Source organism: Ranitomeya imitator, chromosome 1 (assembly GCF_032444005.1).
Source record: "Ranitomeya imitator isolate aRanImi1 chromosome 1, aRanImi1.pri, whole genome shotgun sequence".
NCBI classification, from domain to species: Eukaryota; Metazoa; Chordata; class Amphibia; order Anura; family Dendrobatidae; genus Ranitomeya; species Ranitomeya imitator.
In genome coordinates, this window is record NC_091282.1 from 977,577,698 (window position 1) to 977,603,761 (window position 26,064).

Consider the following 26,064-nt stretch of genomic DNA (forward strand, 5'->3'; position numbering starts at 1 on the left):
TGTATATTCGCACTCAGGACAAATTGGGCAACAAATTTTGGGGTCCAATTTCTCCTGTTATCCTCGGGAAAATACAAAACTGGGGGCTAAAAAATAATTTTGGTGGGAAAAAACTTTTGTTTTATTTTTACGGCTCTGTATTATAAACTTCTGTGAAGCCCTTGGTGGGTCAAAGCGCTCAAAACACATCTAGATAAGTTCCTTAGGAGGTCTACTTTCCAAAATGGGTCACTTGTGGGGGGTTTCAATGTTTAGGCACGTCAGTGGCTCTCTAAACGCAACATGGCGTCCCATCTCAATTCCTGTCAATTTTGCATTGAAAAGTCAAACGGCGCTCATTCCCTTCCGAGCTCTCCCATGCGCCCAAACAGTGGTTTACCCCCACATATGGGGTATCAGCGTACTCAGGACAAATTGTACAACAACTTTTGTGGTCCAATTTCTTCTCTTACCCTTAGGAAAATAAAACATTGGGGGCAAAAAGATAATTTTTGTAATAAAATATGATTTTTTATTTTTACGGTTCTGCATTATAAACTTCTGTGAAGCACTTGGTGGGTCAAAGTGCTCACCACACCTCTAGATAAGTTCCTTAGGGGGTCTACTTTCCAAAATGGTGTCACTTGTGGGGGGTTTCAATGTTTAGGCACATCAGGGGCTCTCCAAACGCAACATGGTGTCCCATCTCGATTCCAGTCAATTTTGCATTGAAAAGTCAAATGGCGCTCCTTCGCTTCCGAGCTCTGTCATGCGCCCAAACAGTGGTTTACCCCCACATATGGGGTATCGATGTACTCAGAACAAATTGTACAACAACTTTTGTGGTCCATTTTCTCCTGTTACCCTTGGTAAAATAAAACAAATTGGAGCTGAAGTAAATTTGTGAAAAAAAGTTAAATGTTCATATTTTTTTTTAAACATTCCAAAAATTCCTGTGAAGCACCAGAAGGGTTAATAAACTTCTTGAATATGGTTTTGAGCACCATGAGGGGTGCAGTTTTTAGAATGATGTCACACTTGGGTATTTTCTATCATATAGACCCCTCAAAATGACTTCAAATGAGATGTGGTCCCTAAAAAAAAAATGGTGTTGTAAAAATAAGAAATTGCTGGTTAACTTTTAACCCTTATAACTCCCTAACAAAAAAAAATTTTGGTTCCAAAATTGTGCTGATGTAAAGTAGACATGTGAGAAATGTTACTTAAGTATTTTGTGTGACATATCTCTGTGATTTAATTGCATAAAAATTCAAAGTTGGAAAATTGCGAAATTTTCACAATGTTTGCCAAATTTCCGTTTTTTTCACAAATAAACGCAGGTACTATCAAAGAATTTTTACCACTATCATGAAGTACAATATGTCACGAGAAAACAATGTCAGAATCACTGGGATCCGTTGAAGCGTTCCAGAGTTATAACCTCATAAAGGGACAGTGGTCAGAATTGTAAAAATTGGCCCGGTCATTAACGTGCAAACCACCCTTGGGGGTAAAGGGGTTAATAACATTTCTTGCTACATTGTCTGGCTATTATGTTCAGTCAAGTAGTAATGCAGAAACGATATAATATCACAAGATGTTTTATCTTCTGTAGTGATACTTGGCCAACAACACAACTGTGTCTACTATTATAGATTTCTGTACACACATTACATCATCTTCATCTATGCCCATAAAATGTTCTCTCATAAATCACACTTTATAATCCTCTTGTAATGGCTTACATTCTATACTCACTGGCACATAAAATAAAATGCAAACTCAGTCATTCAGTAATATAACACACCTTTAGTGGAAACTCCGGTTTGATGGTAGACAAAATTGTCAGTCAATTATCCTTGCTGGATAATTGCATTAAAGAACTGGTTCTGTGACCCATGTGTTTGTAGCAAGCACTGCATTGTGAGATGGTAATGAGTACACATTATTGTAATATTGGACTCCGCCCACCAGAGGTCACTGTTGCCCCTTGAATAGACTCTGCAACAGACATCATGTTTATGGAAAGAAGTGAGAGGACAGAGTTCAATCCACTGTGATCCTGGAAGCTGAGACTTCACTGTGGTCTAGAAGCGGATCAGAGTACTGGAGAAAAGTAGACCTGTTTGTGTAACTACTGTTTGTAAGGAAGAATTACTTTGGGGGGATGACTACGGTTGGATGCAGAGTTGGATTCCACCCAAGGCATCTGCTGTGAAGTGGAGGGCACCCCTCTAACTGATCGGGTTGAAACGACACTCGAGGTCACAGGTCCAGGATCCACTCCTCAGCTCTCCAGCTAACAGGTGAACGGACTATGAGCTACATCAGAAAAAGGCTCAGGCCCCAACACAGGGATCCCGATGGAAGCTTGCACGCAGACTTTAGAGAGAGTTTGGTGTAACAGATTCTCAGAGACATTGTTTACCTGTAGGACTGTGGGAACCAGAGCTAGATACTCACCATATTAGGGGGGAGCTTGTGTACAGCGAGCCTAACAATTGTAATCAGAATTGTTAAGTTGGTGAATCTCTGCACTGCACCACTGCAGGGGCCGCCTCTTGCACCCATCTAAACACCCTTGCTCCTGGGTAACTCTCGGTTGCCCCATTAGGCAGGACTACAGGTAGGCAAATTATAGTGTAACGTTAGATTATTCTGGGGCTATCAGTTGTGCAGCGCAAGGGTATTAGCTGACCCAGGCTAGGTGTGTGCGAAATGCAACTGTTCTTTCTTGAGTTGTCGGGGTACTCCGGTTCCGTTGTAGTTGACAAATTATCTGGATGTATTCTTTGTCCTTGGCCCGCTGTATTCTGCGAGAGACCACCCCAGTACACTGTCTACAGCATCATAGGAAATAAACTATGGTCACTTGTGAATTTATTTCCCTAACAGAATAGTTGCTTTGTATCACAAAGAAGTCAAGCACACATGAAGGGGGGCCAATTCATGAAACGGTTTTCACCAGAATTCTGACATAAAACTTCTTAAAGTGTGGCAAACTCATGGTTAGCCCCAAATTTTGCGACTTATCAAATTTACTCTCGCACTGGCCAGCTCTACCCAATTTTTGGCAAGTAGGCAGAGCTACATTGGATGGATGTTTTCAAGTGCTTCCCACAAATTCATCATAATTTTGCATAATTATATGGATCAGGACAGGACTGGAGTAACATTTTTGGCAGCGGCACACCAGCTGAAACATACAAATTCATTAAGAGGCCCAAACCTCCTAATGAATTTAGTTAATCTTACTTCAGTGCACTGTCCATCAAGGCTGGAGTAAAAAAAAAAATAAAACCAAGTCTTGATGAATCAAGGCCTACATGCGCAAAAGTTTGTGAGTATCGTAGCAGCAGCATGCACAACTACCTTTGCCCGTTCACCAGCATTTGCATATTGGCTCACGTGGCAGTAATCGCAGTCAGAGGAGTGGAAGGTCGCAGGACTCCTCGGTATCCTGGAGGGACGTTGTATGCACCCCTAATCAGCCTACGAATCTGCTAACCCTGATGTGACAGCGGGTGGTGAGTGATCTACGTGAATTACACCTTTTTTAATATAGCCATTTTTCTTGCCTAAATCACTAGGGGCCTAGGAAGGCTCTCACAAAGAAGAAAAATAGAGAGAGTGTGCTCTATGTAAGACATTGCTGACAGTGTAATGGCAGAAGTGTCTCTGCTCAGACTGCATCCAGAAAACTATCATGGATGAGACCCCTGACTTTGCCGCAAGCCTTAAGTCTGTGATCAAGGCTGAGGCGGAAGGTTCTTTAAAGACCCTGTTAAAGAAGAGGAAGAAAAGAGCTAAGGGGGTCGCTATGGAGTCTGATGTTTCTCCAGTCGGAGGGAGAATATCATAGTTAATCCACATCCTCATCAGACAGTTATATAGGGGGCTGGCCATATTTTCCTGCTGAGGATACGGATAGGCTAGCCAGAGCTGTTAGGTCGACAATGGGCCTGAAGGAGGAGAGAACATCCAAGTCCCTGAAGGATATAATGTTTGGAGGGTTGGAAGAAAGAAAAAGGCGCACCTTTACAGTTAACAGAAAGACAAGAGCTCAGAATTAAGGAGTACAAAAGGTACAAAGGTCTGGTACCTTGCCCTCATTCTCAAAGAGGAGATACCCCTTTGAGGAAAAGGACTCCGAGATCTGGCATAAAGTCCCTAAGATTGATGGAGCTGTGGCTAAATCTTGAGAGATTGGCTCTGCCCAAAAAAGCACACCTGGGAGGCAGCTGCTGGGGGTCTGAAGCCGACAATAGCTGGAACCTGTACTGCCCGCTCCCTTATGTTCTGGCTGCAACAAATCGAAGCACAGCTTAAAGACAAAACAAGAGACCAAGAGATAGAATTCTTGCCAATACATTTCTGTTACACAGAGCGGCAGATTTTCTTGCGGACACTTCTGCAGACTCGGTGAGACTAGCTGCTAGGTCAGCGGGCCTATCAAATGCGACCAGACGGGCCTTATGGCTTAAGGGATGTTTGAGGGCTCTTCAGTCAAAAAATAAACTTTGCTCCATTCCATGACCAATTTCTATTTGGACAGAAATTAGATGACATCTTGGAAAAAGCTGGTGATAAAAAGAAGAGATCTCTTGGATTCCCTGCGGAGGCTAGAAAACCTTCCTTTCGAGGAGAAAATTTAATAGGGGTCGTCTCCCGGGAGACGGAAAGGAAGTGGAAGTTCAAGGACAGAAAGGAGTCCGGGTTTATTTTCGGCAGGCCCTCTACATCTTCCAAAAAGACCTCCAAATGATGTCAAGTCAGCGGTAAGGGGAAGGTTCTCCCTCTTTCTCCCTGACTGGCTGAACATCTTCCCCAGTTGCTGGTCTTGAGTATTGTGAAGGATGGTTTGAAGATAGACTTTGCCCGTCTGCCTCGTTTGATGTTCATAATAACACCCCTCAAGAAGTCACCAAAAGAACAACTTGCTTTGGAAACAGAGATCATGGGACGGTTAGAAAAACCAGGTTCTGTGCGAGATGCCGGAGGAAGAAAAAGGAAGGGATTTATTCCCCTTTCTTTTTGATAAAAAAAAAAACGGATGGTTCCTTCAGAACTATTATCAATCTGAGGAAACTGAACCGATGGATAGTAAAATTGCTCCTTCAAGATGAAATTGGTGAACACAGCTATAAAGTTGTTATACCACAATTCTTTCATGTCAGTCATCGATTTCAGGGATGCGTATTATCACATCCCAATCCATCCGGACCATCAAAAGTTTGTGAGGGTGGCTCTGTATGTCCAGGGACAGGTCACGCATTACCAGTACATAGCTCTTCTGTTCGGGCTGTCAGTAGCTCCGAGAGTTTTCACCAAAGTAATATCAGAGGTAATAGCCTGCCTTCGAACTTGGAACTTCGTTATCGTCCCTTACCTGGACGACTTTTTTATAGTAGGAAGATCAGAACACCACTGTGCAGAGCAGCTGAGGGATGTAACAGTGGTCCTGGAGGAGCTCGACTAGATGGTGAATGCCCTCAAGTTGAGACTAACACCAGAAAGTATACAATCCTTCCTAGACCTGGTCTTGAACTCCGAACGCCAAGTCTGTCTCTTACCAGAGGACAAAATAAAAACAACAATGAATCTGGCACTGTTAGCAATAGATTATCCAAGGATAACCTTTAGAAGAGCAATGTCTTTGCTAGGATCCCTGACATCCTGCCTCCCGGCAGGGCCCAATTCCACCTTAGGCAGCTCCAGTGGGAAATTCTGTCTGCACTAAAGTCATTAAGAGGACATTTACTACTACTTTCAAGACCACACTGGCCACAGCAAAACAAACCTACTTCTCATCTCTCACATCCTCCCTGTCTCACAACCCTAAACAGTTATTCAACACCTTCAATTCTCTCCTCCGTCCCCCAGCACCTCCTCCCTCCCCACTCATCTCAGCTGAAGACTTTGCCTCATTTTTCAAGCAGAAGATTGAGAACAGAGACAGTTTTAGTGGACAACCCCCAGAGCCCTTCCTCCCAACTACCCAGCCGTCCACCTCACAACTTCTCCGCCATTACAGAAGATTGACTCTCCACTCTACTCTCAAGATCACATCTCACCACCTGTGCACTTGACCCGATCCCATCCCACTTCATCCCAAACCTCGCCACAGTCTTCATCCCAACCCCAACCCATCTCTTCAACCTATCACTAACAACTGTTTTCCCCTTAAGCTTTAAACATGCCTCAATCACACCTATCCTCAAAAAGCCCTCTCTTGACCCATCATCTTTATCTAGCTATCACCCTATATCACTTCTCCCCTATGCCTCAAAACTACTGGAACAACACGTCCATCTTGAACTGTCCTCCCGTCTATCTAACTGCTTCCTCTTCGACCGCTTACAATCAGGCTTCCGGTCATACCACTCCACTGACACTGCCTTAACTAAGTACAAAGGGGCTGACAGCGCTCACTCTATTGAGGCGTCAGTTCCATGTCCAGTTAAGGCAGTCCAATATTCAATGAACAGCGCTCCACTCGGGTGTAGAAATCTCCAAAAAGTGCTTTATTTAGCCATGATACAGCAGCAACGTTTCGACCAACACTTGGTCCAACACTTGGTCTTTATCAAGCATGCTTGATTTCTACACCAGAGTGGAGCACTGTTCATTGAATATTGGACTGCCTTAACTAAAGTCACCAATGACCTATTAACCGCCAAGAGCAAGCGACACTACTCTATCCTCCTCCTCCTGGACCTGTCCTCTGCCTTTGACACAGTGGACCATTCCCTGTTGCTGCGGACCCTCTCATCCCTTGGCATCACAGACTTGGCCGTATCCTGGATCTCATCATACCTAATTGACTGGACATTCAGCGTCTCCCACACACACCACCTCCTCACCTCGCCCCCTATCTGTCGGAGTCCCGCAAGATTCAGTTCTAGGGCCCCTGCTCTTCTCTATCTACACCTTTGGCCTGGGACAGCTCATAGAGAATCTCACTACTTTCAGTATCATCTCTATGCTGACAACACACAGATTTACATCTCTGGACCAGATATCACCACCCTACTAACCAGAATCCCTCATTGTCTGTCCGCTATTTCATCCTTCTTCTCTGCTAGTTTTCTAAAACTTAATATGGACAAAACAGAATTCATCGTCTTTCCCCCATCTCACGCGATCCCCCCAACGGACCTATCCATTACAGTAAACGGCCCACTCTTCTCAGTCCCACAAGCTCGCTGTCTTGGGGTGATCCATGACACTGATCTCTCCTTCAAAGCAGATATCCAAGCCCTTTCCACTTCCTGCCGCCTTTAACTCAAAAATATTTCAAGGATCCGTACATTCCTAAACCAAGAATCTGCAAAACCCTAGTCCATGCCCTCATCATCTCCCGCCTCGACTACTGTAACCTCCTGCTCTGTGGCCTCTCCTCTAACACTCTCGCACCCCTCCAATCTATTCTAAACTCTGCTGCCCGACTAATCCATCTGTCCCCCCGCTATTCCCCGGCCTCTCCCCTCTGTCAATCACTTCACTGGCTCCCCATTACCCAGAGACTCCAGTAGAAAAGCCTAACCATGACATACAAAGCCATCCACAACCTGTCTCCTCCATACATGTGTGACCTCGTCTCCCGATACAATCCTGCACGCAACCTCCGATCCTCACAAGATCTCCTTCTCTACTCCCCTCTTATCTCCTCCTCCCACAATCGCATACAAGATTTCTCTCACGCATCACCCCTACTCTGGAACACTCTACCACAACACATCAGACTCTCGCCTACCATCGAAACCTTCAAAAAGAACCTGAAGACCCACCTCTTCCAACAAGCCTACAACCTGCAGTAACCACCGATCGACCAAACCGCTGCACGACCAGCTCTACCCTCACCTACTGTATCCTCACCCATCCCTTGCAGATTGTGAGCCATCGCGGGAAGGGTCCTCTCTCCTCCCGTACCAGTTGTGACTTGTATTGTTCAAGATTATTGTACTTGTTTTTATTATGTGTACCCCTCCTCACATTTAAAGCGCCATGGAATAAATGGCGCTATAATAATAAATAATAATAATATAGAAGGAAGGATACATCTTTCTATGGCAGTCAGGGATTCCCTTTCTTGGGGGACAGGGAAAACTTGTCATGGGGGGTTCAGTGGTTAAGAATAATGATGAGTGAGTATGCTCGTTGCTCGGGTTTTCCTGAGCACACTCGGGTGGTCTCCGAGTATTTGTTAGTGCTCGGAGATTTAGTTTTCGTCCACGCAGCTGCATGATTTACTGCTGCTAGACAGGCTGAATACATGTAAGGATTCCCTAGCAACCCCCACATGTATGCAGGCAGCAGCCCTAAATCATGCAGCTGAGGTGACGAAAACTAAATCTCCGAGAACTAACAAATACTCAGAGATCACCCGAACATGCTCGGGAAAACCTGAGCAATGAGTATACTCGCTCATCACTAGTTAACTGTACAGGACAATCACAACAGACGCAAGCAACACTAGTTGGGGGGCACACCTGGGGAATCATGCAGTTTAGGGGACCTAATCTTCTCTAGAATGAAGCCATGGATCAAACCTGAAAGAGCTGTGGGCTGTGGAAAGGGCTTTAAGAGATTTTCTTCCGTTTATCTTGGGTCGCGATGTCGGACAAACGAGCAACCCTGGCTTATATCAACCACCTAGGGGGAACAAGGTCCCATACCTTAGGGTACCGTCACACAGTGGCATTTTGATCGCTACGACGGCACGATCCGTGATGCTCCAGCATCGTAACAATATTGCTCCAGCGTCGTAGACTGCTGTCACACTTTACAATGTACGACGCTGGAGCGATAATTTCATGACGTATGTGCGATGTAGAATCTGTTGGTTACTATGCGCACATCATATACAATATCGTGCACACCTTTGTTACACCATGCAATCATGCCGCCACAGCGGGACACTAGACGACGAAAGAAAGTTTCAAACGATCTGCTACGACGTACGATTCTCAACGGGGTCCCTGATCGCAGGAGCGTGTCAGACACAGCGAGATCGCTGGAACGTCACGGATATATCGCTGGAACGTCACGAATCGTGTCATCGTAGCGATCAAAATGCCACTGTGTGACGGTACCCTAAATGATGGCAGCAGATAATTACTCCAGATAGCAGAAAAACATCTGTTGTCCCTTACAGCACTTCACATAAGGGGAGTAGAGAATACAAAAGCAGACTTCCTGAGCCGTGAGAGATAAACAGGAAGAATGGTCTTTAAATTATTTATTATTTTATTATTATACATATTTCCCATAAATTCCCAGATAGTTCATGTATGAGGCAGCCGGAGATAGATCTATTTGCCAGACTACACAACAGGAAAGTGAGGAACTTCTGTTCGTTAAACCCAAGGAAAAAAAACATTTGTGGTGGATGCTCTTCAGATTCCCTGAAAATTCAGAATTGCCCATGCATTCCTTCCAATAGTGATGATCCCAACAGTTGTGAGGAAGATCAGCGAGGATCAGGCATGGGTGATTCTCATTGCTCCGTTTTGGCCAATGAAACAATGGTTTTCCCTTCTAATGTCATTGTCAGATCCATGGATCCTGCTGGAGATTCCAAACCTTCCAACACAGGGGCCAGTGTGCCACTGATGTGAAGGGCTTACATCTAGCAACATGGATTTTGAGAGGGCTTTACTGAGTCAGAAAGGTTTCTCTCCAAGGTTAGTTTCCACCCTATTAAAAAGTAGGAAATCAATAACATCAAAGATTTATGGCAGGACATGGAAAACATTTCTGGAATTTTCAGGGCAGCCTCTTGAAGGATAGGGCTCCAGTGGGATCCATTATAGAGTTCCTGCAATCAGGACTGGAGCTGGGGTTAGCAACTAACACCCTCAAGATACTGGTATCGGCCTTGGGCACCCTATATAAGTGCAATCTGGCAGCAAATACAGTAGAAGGGTGTCATGATTTAGAAAATCCTGTGGTAGGTCGACACCGGTTATAGTCCCAAAAATTCCACCATAGGATCTAAATCTAGTACTAGAGGTGCTAACTAAAGACCCTTTTGAGCCCTTACAGGATTTATCTGACAAGTTCCTCACACATAAGACCAATTTACTAGTGGCTCTGACATCGGCTGGCAGGGTAAGCGATATACAGGCCCTGTCCATATGTCCCCCCCTATACGCATGTATAATGAAACTGCCTGAAACACTGAGGTCAAGCTATGATTGGTGATATAACAGAACCAATTATAGGCTGGAGCTCAGCAATGGCAGCATCACTAGTCCCAGTGCTGACTGGAGCGATCGAACAATGACCAATCAGTGAGCAGAGAGAGACTCAATTTGACCCTGCATTGAGATCTGACAGCAGAATATCAGAATGACCCTCCCCCCTGTAATGTCTCCAAGCTGAGATGAAGAAGTGCAGGGCGGTCATTCTGATATTCTCCTGTCGGATCTGCTGGGACTTATGGTGCTACATACTATTTTAGCCTTTGCCATCACTGCAGTTGAAAAACCTGTAAGAAGAAAGACGTTCCTTCTCTGTTCCTGTCCCCTACTTTTTCCTAATCCACCTCACTTACTCCTTTCCCCTTCTCCTTGCCACCCCCTTCCCGCCACCGAGCGCTGATCAGTACTTGATAGTACTGACGCACATCACTGGTAAGCACCCATGCTCCCTTTTGCCGTCGAGCTCAAATCACATGCATTTTGTATGAAAAAAACTATCAAATAAAAATAATTTAGATTAGTTGATATGACTATATTAGGGACTGTAAACGTATACTATATTTATCAGTGTCTGCTACAGTATTTTATACTGAACATAGTCAGGGTTAGAAATTAAACTGACATCAAGTTTTACACCAAACACTCGCACACCTGAATAAAATTTGATACACACACACGAAAAAATGTCTCGCTCATCCCCATCACAGTATTCAACCAAGGAGGCATACACCTTCCTTTCCACCGACACAGACAGTCAAGGGAGAGGATGCCTTCCTTTATTTTTCCTCCTCCTCAAGTGATACAAAACAGCCACACCACACAGATACTCCAGGACAGAAAATGTACCAGTGCCCACCATTCGTAACCCAGTATGGACGTAAGCTCCTGAAGAATATGAGCTACAGATCCTTGATTTTGTGACACAATCAGAAATCAAATTTGACACGTACCGGCCTCACAAAAATCAACTTTGTCAAAGTTTTTTTCTCTGAGGATTTTTGTAAACCTCATAGTGAGCCAGACAATTTTTGGACCAAAACCTCACTTCATCATTTTCTAACTGGACCCCTGTAGACCTAGTAGAAATTATGAAGTTTTGGGGCCTTCTCCTTTACATGGCGTTAGTGAAGAAGAGAGAACTTCGGAAATACTGGAATGTTGACATTTTATACAACACTCCGGTGTTAAGCATGGCTATGAGCTGTAAACGCATTGAGGCAATCCAAGAATTTTTGCATTGCAACTATAATGCACAATGTCCTCCCTGAGATGACCCCAACTTTGACCGATTTTTCAAAGTTTGGCCGGACATTGATCAATTCAGCAACAAGTTTGCTGAGGTGTACATTACCCAAAGGGACATCGGAGTGGATAAGCCACTAATACAGTTCAACATGAGGCTCAAATTCTGGCAATACCTGCCCAGTAAGAGGCCAGGTATGGTATCAAACTCTACAAGCTATGTGAGTACCTCAGGGTACATATATAGATTTAGAGTTTATGAAGGGAAGGACATCCGGAATAGAGCCCCCTGAATGCCCCCCTGTCCTGCGAGTGAGTAGAAAAATTGTGTGGGATTTGGTGCATCCCACTGCTGGATCAAGGTTATCACCTCTACGTAGATCACTTTTACACCAGCGTCCCTCTCTTCAAATCCTTCTCTGCCAGAGCTACCGAAGCCTGCTGCTTGGGTAGCTGCTCAGAAAGAGTGAAAGAAGAACCTAATGTAGCGAAAACATGCTGGTGGCCAAGTACAAGAGGGATGTCCTTTTCTTGACCATCATACATTTGTGATGGCAGCACTCCCACTGTTGTATGAGGTTCCTCAACAGATGTCCACAAAACCGCCTGGTCCACAAAACCGACTGGTCCACAACAGTTTGGTCCACAAACCAGAGAATTAATCTCTCTGATCAATTACTCCAGCCCTACAATTCCATGTAAAAAGCTAAGGTGTGGTACAAGAATCTGACCATGCAAATTGTGCAGATGGCATTGTACAACTTTTTCGTGCTATCACGATGTGCAGCCCAGAATGGTACATTCTTTCAGTTCCAGGAGGTAGTGATTACCCTAATATTTTGAAGTCAGGAAGGAGCGGGTTCCAGCATATCTGAAACTGAAGGTGCCCGTATCCTACCCGGGCAACATTTTCCAGTTGAGGTCTCTCAAACTTCAAAGAAAGGAAGGTCACAAAAAAGTGCTGAGTGCGTTATAAAAGGGGGATACGAAAGCACAGCACTTGCAACACCAGGCTTGACAAACATGGCCTGTGTATATAAGAATGCTTCAAACTGTGCCAAACATCTATGGAGCACTGAATTTATTTCTGGCTAAGAGTGCTTTCACATTGCTTTCTGTGTCCCCTTCGGGGCATACATCAGAAGTTCCCCTGCAAAACAGGGTCAATGGGGCCACAGACTTAAAATGGTGATAGAGTGAACGGTAGCACTGCCATGCACTTTTTTTGGGAGTGTATGACTACAAGAGGTGGACACCCAGATGCAGTCTACTACATCTGAGTGTCCACTTCCTGTAGGAGTACACTCCTGAAAATGATGCATGGCAGAGTACATGCTCTGCTGTCACCATTATGTTCTATGGCCCAGTCATCACACGCATCCGGACCCAGTTTTGTTCTATAGGGATATAAAGGTTTCTTCTATAGGTTTCTCATATATATTGGGGCCTCACTGACTCCAACACATGTAGAAAAATCTCACTGACTACAAAAAGCCCGAGGGAAACAGTCCCCAAATAAGAAGAAAATGCAAACATTGCTGCCAAAGAAGTCTGGCTAGACATTTCTATTATAGTGTCTATGCACCATAAACTTTAGGTTTTGAAATGGATCAAAGTCATCAATATTACAAACCTGTCAATCTATCTGGGTCTACGAAACGATACGATACACTTTATTGATCCCGTGGGAAATTATGGTATCACAGCAGCACAACTTAAATCATAAAAATCGTAAAGGAATTACATAGTTGACATGACAGTGGAGTTGACAGAAGAACATTATACATTAGAATAGGACATACACAACAAGTGAACTGAAATGTAGAGAAATAAGTAGACATTCACCTTGGTGGTTTAACCCCAATGTTATTATTGTACATTCCCATAGCAGTTGGCACAAACGATTTCCTATATTTTTCCTTCTTACACCTCAGAAGTATTAGCCGGTTACTAAAGGTGCTCTTCTGTCTCATGAATAGCTCATATAATGGATGTGCATTATTGTTCATAATTTCCAAACACTTTTTCAGAGTTCTTTTCTCCACTACCTCCCCAAAAGAGTCCAGCTTGCAGCCCACAGCAGAACTTGCCTTCTTAATAATCTTATTCAGCCTATTAGCATCAGAGGCCTGCACACTACTACCCCAGCACGTGATTGCAAAAAAGATGGTACTTGCCACCACCGACTGGTAGAACATTTCTAACATTTTGCTACACACATTAAAAGACCTCAGTTTCCTTAGGAAATACAATCTGCTCATCCCCTTCTTGTAGACAAACTCAGAGTGGCATCTCCAATCCAGTTTGCTATCCAAATGGACCCCCAAATATTTGTAACTCTCCACCTGCTCTACCTCCTGACCAGCAATAGTGATCGGTAAGCATTCCATCTTTATCCTGCTATAGTTAGCCACCAACTCCTTAGTTTTCTTAACATTTAGTTGTAGATAGTTACCATTGCACCAATCCACGAAATTCGACACCACCCTTCTGTATTCCTCATCCCCCTGATCTCCCCTAATGCATCCCACAACCACAGAGTCATCCGAAAATTTTTGAAGGTGGCAAAGTTCAGATTTATACTGAAAGTCTGAAGTATACAGTGTGAATAGAAAGGGCGCAAGCACCGTTCCCTGGGGGGGCACCTACACTGCTCAATAATCTGCTTGACACAGCTGCTCCCATCTGTACAAACTGTGGCCGATCTGATAGGTATAAAGGCACAGATGATTGGCCTCGGGGAGACCAAAACATCCAACACCGCGGAGACACCACCACGTGTTTCTCAACGCAGCGATTCCAGAACACTGCCCCCATCCCTTATGGGAAATATGCAGATGCATGTAAAGAAGCTGCGGAGATACCATCACGTGTTTCTCGACGCAAGCAGTGAATAGCCAGGCCTTTCCCCGGGAAGGAACAACCACGGGAAGGGCAGCATCCTATGAAGGAAAGCCACCTATGCCAAGCATGGTATCCATCCACTGCTTGCGTCGAGAAACACGTGATGGTGTCTCCGCAGCTTCTTTACATGCATCTGCATATTTCCCATAAGGGATGGGGGCAGTGTTCTGGAATCACTGCGTTGAGAAACACGAGGTGGTGTCTCCGCGGTGTTGGATGTTTTGGTCTCCCCGAGGCCAATCATCTGTGCCTTTATAGCCTTTTTACTAGGCACTGCTCCTAATAGCCAGATTCCTACTCCACACTGATGAGGGGCAAAAACCCCGAAACAGCTGTCTGTGGATGGATACCATGCTTGGCATAGGTGGCTTTCCTTCATAGGATGCTGCCCTTCCCGTGGTTGTTCCTTCCCGGGGAAAGGCCTGGCTATTCACTGCTTGCGTCGAGAAACACGTGATGGTGTCTCCGCAGCTTCTTTACATGCATCTGCATATTTCCTGTAAGGGATGGGGGCAGTGTTCTGGAATCACTGCGTTGAGAAACACGTGGTGGTGTCTCCGCGGTGTTGGATGTTTTGGTCTCCCCGAGGCCAATCATCTGTGCCTTTATAGCCTTTTTACTAGGCACTGCTCCTAATAGCCAGATTCCTACTCCACACTGATGAGGGGCAAAAACCCTGAAACAGCTGTCTGTGGATGGATACCATGCTTGGCATAGGTGGCTTTCCTTCATAGGATGCTGCCCTTCCCGTGGTTGTTCCTTCCCGGGGAAAGGCCTGGCTATTCACTGCTTGCGTCGAGAAACACGTGATGGTGTCTCCGCAGCTTCTTTACATGCATCTGCATATTTCCCATTAGGGATGGGGGCAGTGTTCTGGAATCACTGCGTTGAGAAACACGAGGTGGTGTCTCCGCGGTGTTGGATGTTTTGGTCTCCCCGAGGCCAATCATCTGTGCCTTTATAGCCTTTTTACTAGGCACTGCTCCTAATAGCCAGATTCCTACTCCACACTGATGAGGGGCAAAAACCCCGAAACAGCTGTCTGTGGATGGATACCATGCTTGGCATAGGTGGCTTTCCTTCATAGGATGCTGCCCTTCCCGTGGTTGTTCCTTCCCGGGGAAAGGCCTGGCTACGATCTGATAGGTAGTCCGTTATCCAATTTCTCATCCCTTCCTCAACCTTCATATCAGTCATCTTTTAGTGTAGTAAAAGTGGCTGCAGGGAGTTAAATGCACTCGAGAAATCGAAGAACATCGCTTGCACCATGGTACCGTCGGTCTCCAGAAATGAATGTACCCTATGTAACAGAGAAAGAATAGCATCATCCACCCCCAATCTATGTCGGTAGGCAAACTGAAGGGGATCGATAAAAGCATTGACCCTTGGTCTTAAGTGAGCAAGCACTAATCTTTCCAAGGTCTTCATAGCATGAGATGTTAACCCCTTCATGACCCAGCCTATTTTGACCTTAAAGACCTTGCCGTTTTTTGCAATTCTGACCAGTGTCCCTTTATGAGGTAATAACTCAGGAACGCTTCAACGGATCCTAGCGGTTCTGAGATTGTTTTTTCGTGACATATTGGGCTTCATGTTAGTGGTAAATTTAGGTCAATAAATTCTGCGTTTATTTGTGATAAAAACGGAAATTTGGCGAAAAATTTGAAAATTTCGCAATTTTCACAGTTTGAATTTTTATTCTGTTAAACCAGAGAGATATGTGACACAAAATAGTTAATAAATAACATTTCCCACATGTTTACTTTACATCAGCACAATTTTGGAAACAACATTTTTTTTTGCTAGGAAGTTATAAGGGTTAAAATTTGACCAGCGATTTCTCATTTTTACAATGAAATTTACAAAACCATTTTTTTTAGGGACCACCTCACATTTGAAGTCAGTTTGAGGGGTCTATATGGCTGAAAATACCCAAAAGTGACACCATTCTAAAAACTGCACCCCTCAAGGTGCACAAAACCACATTCAAGAAGTTTATTAACCCTTCAGGTGCTTCACAGCAGCAGAAGCAACATGGAAGGAAAAAATGAACATTTAACTTTTTAGTCACAAAAATTATCTTTTAGCAACAATTTTTTTTATTTTCCCAATGGTAAAAGGAGAAACTGAACCACGAAAGTTGTTGTCCAATTTGTCCGGAGTACGCTGATACCTCATATGTGGGGGTAAACCACTGTTTGGGCGCACGGCAGGGCTTGGAAAGGAAGGAGCGCCACTTGACTTTTTGAATCAAAAATTGGCTCCACTCTTTAGCGGACACCATGTCACGTTTGGAGAGCCCCCGTGTGCCTAAAAATAGGAGCTCCCCCACAAGTGACCCCATTTTGGAAACTAGACACCCCAAGGAACTTATCTAGATGCATAGTGAGCACTTTGAACCCTCAGGTGCTTCACAAATTGATCTGTAAAAATGAAAAAGTACTTTTTTTTCACAAAAAAATTCTTTTCGCCTCAATTTTTTCATTTTCACATGGGCAATAGGATAAAATGGATCATAAAATTTGTTGGGCAATTTCTCCCGAGTACGCCGATACCTCATATGTGGGGGTAAACCACTGTTTGGGCACTCGGCAGGGCAAGGAAGGGAAGGCGCGCCATTTGACTTTTTGAATGGAAAATTAGCTCCAATTGTTAGCGGACACCATGTTGGGTTTGGAGAGCCCCTGTGTGCCTAAACATTGGAGCTTCCCCACAAGTGACCCCATTTTGGAAACTAGACCCCCCAAGGAACTTATCTAGATGCATATTGAGCACTTTAAACCCCCAGGTGCTTCACAGAAGTTTATAACGCAGAGCCATGAAAATAAAAAATAATTTTTCTTTCCTCAAAAATGATTTTTTAGCCTGGAATTTCCTATTTTGCCAAGGGTAATAGGAGAAATTGGACCATAAATGTTGTTGTCCAGTTTGTCCTGAGTACGCTGATACCCCATATGTGGGGGTAAACCACTGTTTGGGCGCACGGCAGGGCTCGGAAGGGAAGGCACGCCATTTGGCTTTTTAAATGGAAAATTAGCTCCAATCATTAGCGGACACCATGTCACGTTTGGAGAGCCCCTGTGTGCCTAAACATTGGAGATCCCCCACAAATGACCCCATTTTGGAAACTAGTCCACCAAAGGAACTAATCTAGATGTGTGGTGAGGACTTTGAACCCCCAAGTGCTTCACAGAAGTTTATAACGCAGAGCCATGAAAATAAAAATAAAAAATTATTTTCTCTAAAATGATCTTTTAGCCTGCAATTTTTTATTTTCCCAAGGGTAACAGGAGAAATTTGACCCCAAAAGTTGTTGTCCAGTTTCTCCTGAGTACGCTGATACCCCAAATGTGGGGGTAAACCACTGTTTGGGCACATGTCGGGGCTCGGAAGTGAAGTAGTGACGTTTTGAAATGCAGACTTTGATGGAATGCTCTGCGGGCGTCACGTTGCGTTTGCAGAGCCCCTGATGTGGCTAAACAGTAGAAACCCCCCACAAGTGACCCCATTTTGGAAACTAGACCCCGAAAGGAACTTATCTAGATGTGTGGTGAGCACTTTGAACCCCCAAGTGCTTCATAGAAGTTTATAATGCAGAGCCGTGAAAATAATAAATACGTTTTCTTTCCTCAAAAATAATTATTTAGCCCAGAATTTTTTATTTTCCCAAGGGTTACAGGAGAAATTGGACCCCAAAAGTTGTTGTCCAGTGTCTCCTGAGTACGCTGATACCCCATGTGTGGAGGTAAACCACTGTTTGGGCACACGTCGGGGCTCAGAAGGGAAGTAGTGACTTTTGAAATGCAGACTTTGATGGAATGGTCTGCGGGCGTCACGTTGCGTTTGCAGAGCCCCTGGTGTGCCTAAACAGTAGAAACCCCCCACAAGTGACCCCATTTTAGAAACTTGACCCCCCAAGGAACTTATCTAGATATGTGGTGAGCACTTTGAACCCCCAAGTGCTTCACAGACGTTTACAACGCAGAGCCGTGAAAATAAAAAATCATTTTTCTTTCCTCAAAAATGATGTTTTAGCAAGCATTTTTTTATTTTCACAAGGGTAACAGGAGAAATTGGACCCCAGTAATTGTTGCGCAGTTTATCCTGAGTATGCTGGTACCCCATATGTGGGGGTAAACCACTGTTTGGGCACACGTCGGGGCTCGGAAGTGAGGGAGCACCATTTGACTTTTTGAATACGAGATTGGCTGGAATCAATGGTGGCGCCATGTTGCGTTTGGAGACCCCTGATGTGCCTAAACAGTGGAAACCCCTCAATTCTACCTCCAACACTAACCCCAACACACCCCTAACTCTAATCCCAACTGTAGCCATAACCCTAATCACACCCCTAACCACAACCCCAATTCCAACCATAACCCTAAGGCTATGTGCCCACGTTGCGGATTCGTGTGAGATTTTTCAGCATCATTTTTGAAAAATCCGCGGGTAAAAGGCACTGCGTTTTACCTGCGAATTTTCCGCGGATTTCCAGTATTTTTTGTGCAGATTTCACCTGCGGATTCCTATTGAGGAACAGGTGTAAAACGCTGCGGAATCCGCACAAAGAATTGACATGCTGCGGAAAATACAACGCAGCGTTTCCGCGCGGTATTTTCCGCACCATGGGCACAGCGGATTTGGTTTCGATATGTTTACATGGAACTGTAAACCTGATGGAACACTGCTGTGAATCCGCAGCGGCCAGTCCGCACCGTGTGAACATAGCCTAATTCTAAAGGTATGTGCACACGCTGCGGAAAACGCTGCGGATCCGCAACAGTTTCCCATGAGTTTACAGTTCAATGTAAACCTATGGCAAACAAAAATCGCTGTACACATGCTGCGGAAAAACTGCACGGAAACGCAGCGGTTTACATTCCGCAGCATGTCACTTCTTTGTGCGGATTCCGCAGCGGTTTTACAACTGCTCAAATAGAAAATCGCAGTTGTAAAACCGCAGTGAAATGCGCAGAAAAAACGCGGTAAATCCGCCATAAATACGCAGCGGTTTAGCACTGCGGATTTATCAAATCCGCAGCGGAAAAATCTGCAGAGGACCAGAATACGTGTGCACATACCGAAACCCTAACCCTAGCCCTAACCCTACCCCTAACCGTAACCCTACCCCTAACCCTATTCTAACATTAGTGGGAAAAAAAAAAAAATCTTTATTTTTTATTGTCCCTACCTATGGGGGTGACAAAGGGGGGGGGGGGGGGTTGTCATTTATTATTTTTTTTATTTTGATCACTGAGATATAATCTATCTCAGTGATCAAAATGCACTATGGAACGAATGCACCCGCCATTTTGGAAGATGGCGGCGCCCGGGGAGAAGACGGACGGACCCTGGCAGGATCGGTAAGTATGATGGGGTGGGGTGGAGCACGGGGGGGGGGGGGGGATCGGAGCATGGGGGGGTGGATCGGAGCACGGGGGGGTGGAACGGAGCACGGTGGGGGGTGGATCGGAGTGCAGGGGGGGTGATTGGAGCACGGGGAGGGTGATTGGAGCACGGGGGGAGCGGACAAAAGCACGGGGGGAGCCGAAGCACAGGACGGAGGGGAGCCGGAGCAGTGTACCGGCCAGATCGGAGGGCTGGGGGGGCGATCGGTGGGGTGGGGTGGGGGCACATTAGTGTTTCCAGCCATGGCCGATGATATTGCAGCATCGGCCTTGGCTGGATTGTAATATTTCACCAGTTATAATAGGTGAAATATTACAAATCGCTCTGATTGGCAGTTTCACTTTCAACAGCCAATCAGAGCGATCGTAGCCACAGGGGGTGAAGCCACCCCCCCTGGGCTAAACTACCACTCCCCCTGTCCCTGCAGATCGGGTGAAATGGGAGTTAACCCTTTCACCCGGCCTGCAGGGACGCGATCTTTCCATGACGCCACATAGGCGTCATGGGTCGGATTGGCACCGACTTTCATGATGCCTACGTGGCGTCAAAGGTCGGGAAGGGGTTAAGGCTACAGGACGATAGTCATTTAGGGTTGCAGGAGAAGAAGTCTTGGGTACCGGCACCAGACAGGAAGTTTTCCATAACACAGGTACCCTCTGTGTATGTATACTTCCATTAAATAGGCGTGTAAAGACAGTACACAGCTGGTCTGCACAAACTTTAAGGATACGTGAGCTGAGTCCATCAGGTCCTGCAGCTTTACCAATGTTAAGCGACTTAAACTGCCTCCTCACATCATTTTCGGATGCTCATCCTCCAATATCGATGTTGCAGAATTTGCACCCAATTCCCATCCACTATCAGTTGGCGGTACACATGTACTACTAAACCTGTTGAAATACTCATTCATCTCATTAGCCTTGTCTAGATTTCCACCATGATTTTCAGGCCTCAGCTTAAGCCCAGTCAGTAATTTCATTCCTGACCTCCCTGGTATTATTGTGGGACAGTTTATTTTCAAGTTTAATTCTGAAGGCTTCCTGGGCCTTCTTTATTTTATGTTTCAATTCATGCTGTATCATTTTAATTTCCTCTTTGTCACCTAGTTTAAATGCTTTTTTTCCTGTTGAGCAAATGCTTCAATTCCTTTGTTATCCATGGCTTGTTGTTTGCAAAACACCTAATCTTTTTAGTCGGCACCAACATAATAGTGCAGAAGGGTCTACTAATACACCAATTAAAGGAAGTTTTCTACCTTTGGGGACAAATTTTTTTTCTGCAATTTTCAAGCTAAAAATGATTTTTGCAATTGGCTTTCATTAAAAATGTAGCATTGTTTGGCAGAAAAAGACAGATTAAAGTTACCGTATATACACCTTACTTCCAGTTATTCCATTATAGCCTGAAGACTGATGATTTCTCAGTGAATGAATTCTGCTGTCAACAAAAGGCAGTGCAACATAGATGCTATAAAAAGCACAAATTTTTTTAATGACATCCAATTGCTAAAATAATTGATAAAACTAAATACACGCATTTAGAGAAAAAAAATGTCTTCAAAAAGGTGGACAATAGAGATCAGCGAATATGTTAGGGAAACGATTGCCGAATTCGAATTTGCCATATGCGTACCATATTTGTGACGAAGTTATGCTTGACGATTGTTTCCGAACATATTTGCGCATCTGTACTCCCATTGACTCCAATGGCATTCGGCTATGTTCGGCAAATATTGAAAATAAGGTGATCGTAATCCAAACAAAATATTCGCTCATCTCTATTGGACAACCCCCTTTGAGTTTACAGTATACCATCCAAATGTAGAAGCGGGAAATAAAAGCTGTTAGACTCTAAATACTGCACTCCAATAAAATAAGTGGTTCGCCAGCATTCCATGACTCCAGGTAGATTTTATTGGATTTCCATGGAATACATGTAACGTGACACAGAGCAGTAGCCGTGTGGGCTTTACTATGTCCTGGAACACCAGGACCCCCATTTTCCTGCAGCTGGGTGTGTAGGCTGTAACTAAAAGGGGCACTGCACCTTGCAGACCGCATGATGCTGGTGACTTTGGCTGGCTAGGACCAGGTGTTTAATAATGAAGACCGCCACTCAAGTACAAACTGAGAAAAAAACAAGCAGCATCCAGTCCAGGTGAAAAAAGTAGAAATTCTTTATTCTGCCATCAAAGCCATACAACACTTCGACAAAACATTGTCTTTATCAAGCAAGATAAAGACCATGTTTGGTCGAAACGTTGTATGACTTTGATGGCAGAATAAAGAATTTCTACTTTTTTCACCTGGACTGGATGCTGCTTGTTTTTTCCTCTATTTGTGAGCATCTATCCAATTGGGTCAATGGGTTTTGAGCGTGCATCCTGAAATCATCTGATGTGCTATCGGCTGCTGTTATTTCTACACTCAACAACAAACTGTATTTTACTAACCAAGAGCTTGAGGAGGGGTATGTACAGTGGATCGCGGGTACAACACTTTCTGGATCTTTCTCTTAAAACAATATCACATCTTTATATGCATTCCGTTCCTTTCTAAGCTCACTCCGCTCTCTGTCCGTTAACCTCTGTCTGGATTCACCTCCAGCCAGCACAACACTTCGGGATTTCTCCTAGCCTCCAACAATAGCACCACTAACCAGTAGGGGACAGTCAAATTCGTCAACTGACAAGTCTGCAAACTTTTCCCCTTAGAGGAGCTACTTGCGCCACTATGGTCATTACTTAGCTTCTCTGCTTGCCAACACCTTGGAACTACCTCACGAGGCACTCTCGCTTCATCCCCGCTTTCCTTCTCGGTGCTACTTCGTCACTTGACGGTTTGATAGCTCCATTCAGTCTTACTAAACTTCCTGCCCCAGACCTAGTCTCCAGAGAATCACCCACTCCTTCTAATGCTTTTCCTCGTCTCCCCTCTGGATCTCGCTATCTGTTATCTCTTTCTCCGCTCATTTTTGGGAAACCCAATCCATGCGGCTCTGCTAAGTACTCAGGCCAAAGGTCTGCTCTAGCTGCTGGCTAGAACCCATCGTCCTGACCGGAAACGCCCTCTGGCCCTTCACTTTACCTACTCCCACTCTGACCTAGCCCCAACCATTAACTCTACCTATCTTTAGCAACTACCTGTGGCTGGACAGGACACAACCTTTCACTACTGTCTTTTTTTTTGCCATTTACTCTGGATTTGGTGTGGTGTCGTTTGCCTGTGCATCCTGGCACATGTGGGCCTTTCTGTTGGTGTTGTCCCAAGCCTCTTTGCTAACATATAGTGATGATGCAATTGTTTATAAAGAAATAAAGAAAAAAATCATCTAATCATCAAGACATCACTCCAGCTTCTCAAGAACATGTGCCTATAAAAAGAAATTATTACCTCATTTAACATCCTGAATTTCATAGCACTGATAAGTGACTTGGCTTGGAAGCTAATATTCATCTAATGGTACAGGATGCTACATAAATGGTGTTCTGGTTCTTAGAAATAGCATTTTGAAAGAAATCAGATACAATCATTCCTGTGATGACTACAGCCTCATAATCATTAGCACCAGGAGGGCATGACTGCTAATGTGTGCACCATAGCTCAGCTATTACACCTGCCCCAATGTGTCCATTGCGCTGTCCCAGGGGGGACTTATTAAGGGGGAATTTGGCTTTAGGACAGTTCATTATAATCCAATTTTTGTGGGGAAAAATGGTTAGGTGGGGTTAAATTGAATCTGCCAGCAGATGTTTGCTATATAATCTCAGTACAGCATAATACAGGGCAAGAAAGCCTGATTCCAGGGATGTTTCACTAACTATTCTGCTTGGTGTAATTTTCATAGAATCCTCATTTTAACTGATGGAAATGTAGTAGAGCTAAGCGTTAAACTATTAAAAACTGTGTAAACCCGGCCCACAGCCATAACTGGAAGGTTTACACAAGAAGCTACCAATGTGAACATACTGCTACTGAGTGATGGAGGTGGGGTTACACAGATTAGCTGGACTGGGCTGCCCTGAGACCAAGTCCTGCACTGTTATCTTCCTGCTGATAAAATGCTAACTGCATTGAATCTACAATACAGAGACTAATAAATGACATCACTGGATTTAGGCTCTCCTGCTCTATGTTATGCTGCTCTCAGAATAAACAGAATAAGGCTACTTTCACACTAGCGTTTTCTGCAATCCGTCACAATGCGTCGTTTTGCAGAAAAAACGCATCCTGCAAAAGTGCTTGCAGGATGCGTTTTTTCCCCATAGACTTGTATTGACGACGCATTTGCGACGGATTGCCACACGTCGCATCCGTCGAGCGACGGATGCGTCGTGCTTCTGCGGACCGTCAGGAGCAAAAAACGCTACATGTAACGTTTTTTGCTCCTGACGGACCGCTTTTTCCGACCGCGTATGTGCGGCCGGAACTCCGCCCCCACCTCCCCGCACCTTACAATGGGGCAGCGGATGCGCCGGAGAAATGCATCCGCTGCCTCCATTGTGCAATGCGCTAAACGCTAGCGTCGGAATCTCTCCCCGACGCATTGCGACGGGGAGATTCCGACGCTAGTGTGAAAGTAGCCTAAACAGCAAAAAACTGCTGACAGACTCCCTTTTAGAGTTAGATGGTTTGACCAACTGGAGTCCAACAGATTTAGTATAATTTATGGCAAAAATGTGGTGTAATTATATAGTGCTAATTCATGACTTCTCATAGCAAGCGTATATTTAAAATTCTCGAACTCCTAAGATTTCCCTAGGCTTCACATAGACGTACAGTAATTTTGGACTTTTGAGACATCAAAATTATTTTTAATTAAAATAAATGACTTGCAGTAGGTGGGAATAACCCATTGTAAAGCCCACAACTTACACTCTTTGATGAATAGGTAAGTGAGCGTGAGAATGACAGTATGACCGCTATACAGATAGTCTCCACATAAGACGTGAGATCCTGTTATCGTCAATCCTCCTCCTGTTATTAATCGAATGATTCTTTGTAATTTAGCATAGGAGTCTCCATTCAACTAAGAACGAAAAAGAAAAAAGTCAGATCATAAAGGAAAGGTCTACAGACCACACAAAGCTGTAACGAAAAGCGATATGGCTCAAGCAGTAGTCTATTATATAACCAATTAAAGCAGATGAGAAGAAATCAACACATATATAATAGATCATTTTACCAACCTTCAGCCGTGGCCAAAAGTTTTGAGACGGACACAATTTTGGTTTTCAGAAAGTTTGCAGCTTCAGTTGTGTTTTTAGGTCTTTAGTTATTTTAGTTTGTATGGTTCCTGAAGTACAATTATCAGCATTTATACATTGTTAAACCTTTATTGACAAATGCATCATGTTTCTGAAAAGATTTAATATTTACAAAGTTGACCCTTATTTTTCAAGGCTTTTTGCTGGGCCAAATCCTGACTGAGGACAACCTGTTCTTGTGTAATCAGCGCTTGAAATTTATCTCAATGTTATTATTTGTCAATCTGCTTTATGAGGACTGATCACAAGTTTTCAGTGGGATTAATGTGGGGAGTTTCTTGGCTATGGACCCAAAATGCCAAGGTTTTGTTCCCAGAACCACTTAGTTATCACTTTTGCCTTATGATATGGTGCTGGAGAAAAGAATTGTTCATCACCAAATTGCTGCTAGAATTTTGGGAGAAGTTGCTCTTGCAGTATATTTAGACACCATTGTTTATTCACAGCAGTGTTCTTAGGCAGGATTGTGAGCGAGTCCACTCTCTAGAAGGGGGGCTGTAATGGGCGCAGCTGGATGAAAGCCCCCACATGACTGCGTTGCCAAGAAGGGAGTTTTAGAGTTTTGAATAAAAAAAGGGATCTTATAGGTGATTGGTGGAAATTTTTGAATAAGGGGTGGACCTAGTGGGGAAAGGAGGCAGGGGCTGGAGAAGTGCGGGAAGGATCACTTGTGAGGTGAATCATCAGGAGAGAAGAAGTGTGCAGCTACTCACCATGGCCTCCATAGACAGCCTCGTGGAGCAGCTGCGCAGGGAATCCAGGTCCAGGAGCGATGGATGGCTGGAAGAGCAGCTCACCAGGCTGCTGGGCGACTGCGGGAGCCGGGGCAGCAGGACCAGGAGAACCCGGCCCCCAGAAAGATTGTCCCCCGACATGTCACCGCGCGGCAGGCGCAGGCCGCGGAGCCCCTCCGGGGACCCTGCGGGGGCTGCGGGACGCGGCGCGACCATCCTGCCCGTCCCCCCCTCCGGCAGGAATCCACCCGGCGGCTCTGCCGGCGCGAGGCGGCGACGTGGAGCGGCGACCAGCCAGGCACGGCCCGATGCCAGGGCCGCAGCG

The 26,064-nt window shown here is 44.8% G+C and overlaps 1 protein-coding gene across 2 annotated transcripts in view; it reads right to left on the minus strand.

Moving 5' to 3' along the window:
- SGMS2 (sphingomyelin synthase 2) overlaps positions 1 to 26,064 on the minus strand; it is a 107,164-nt gene that overhangs the window by 11,096 nt on the left and 70,004 nt on the right. For both annotated transcript variants that reach the window (XM_069743874.1, XM_069743875.1), the window contains one exon: positions 24,614 to 24,767. In XM_069743874.1, the coding sequence (XP_069599975.1) occupies positions 24,614 to 24,767 (154 nt within the window). The remainder of the gene's footprint in view (positions 1 to 24,613; positions 24,768 to 26,064) is intronic.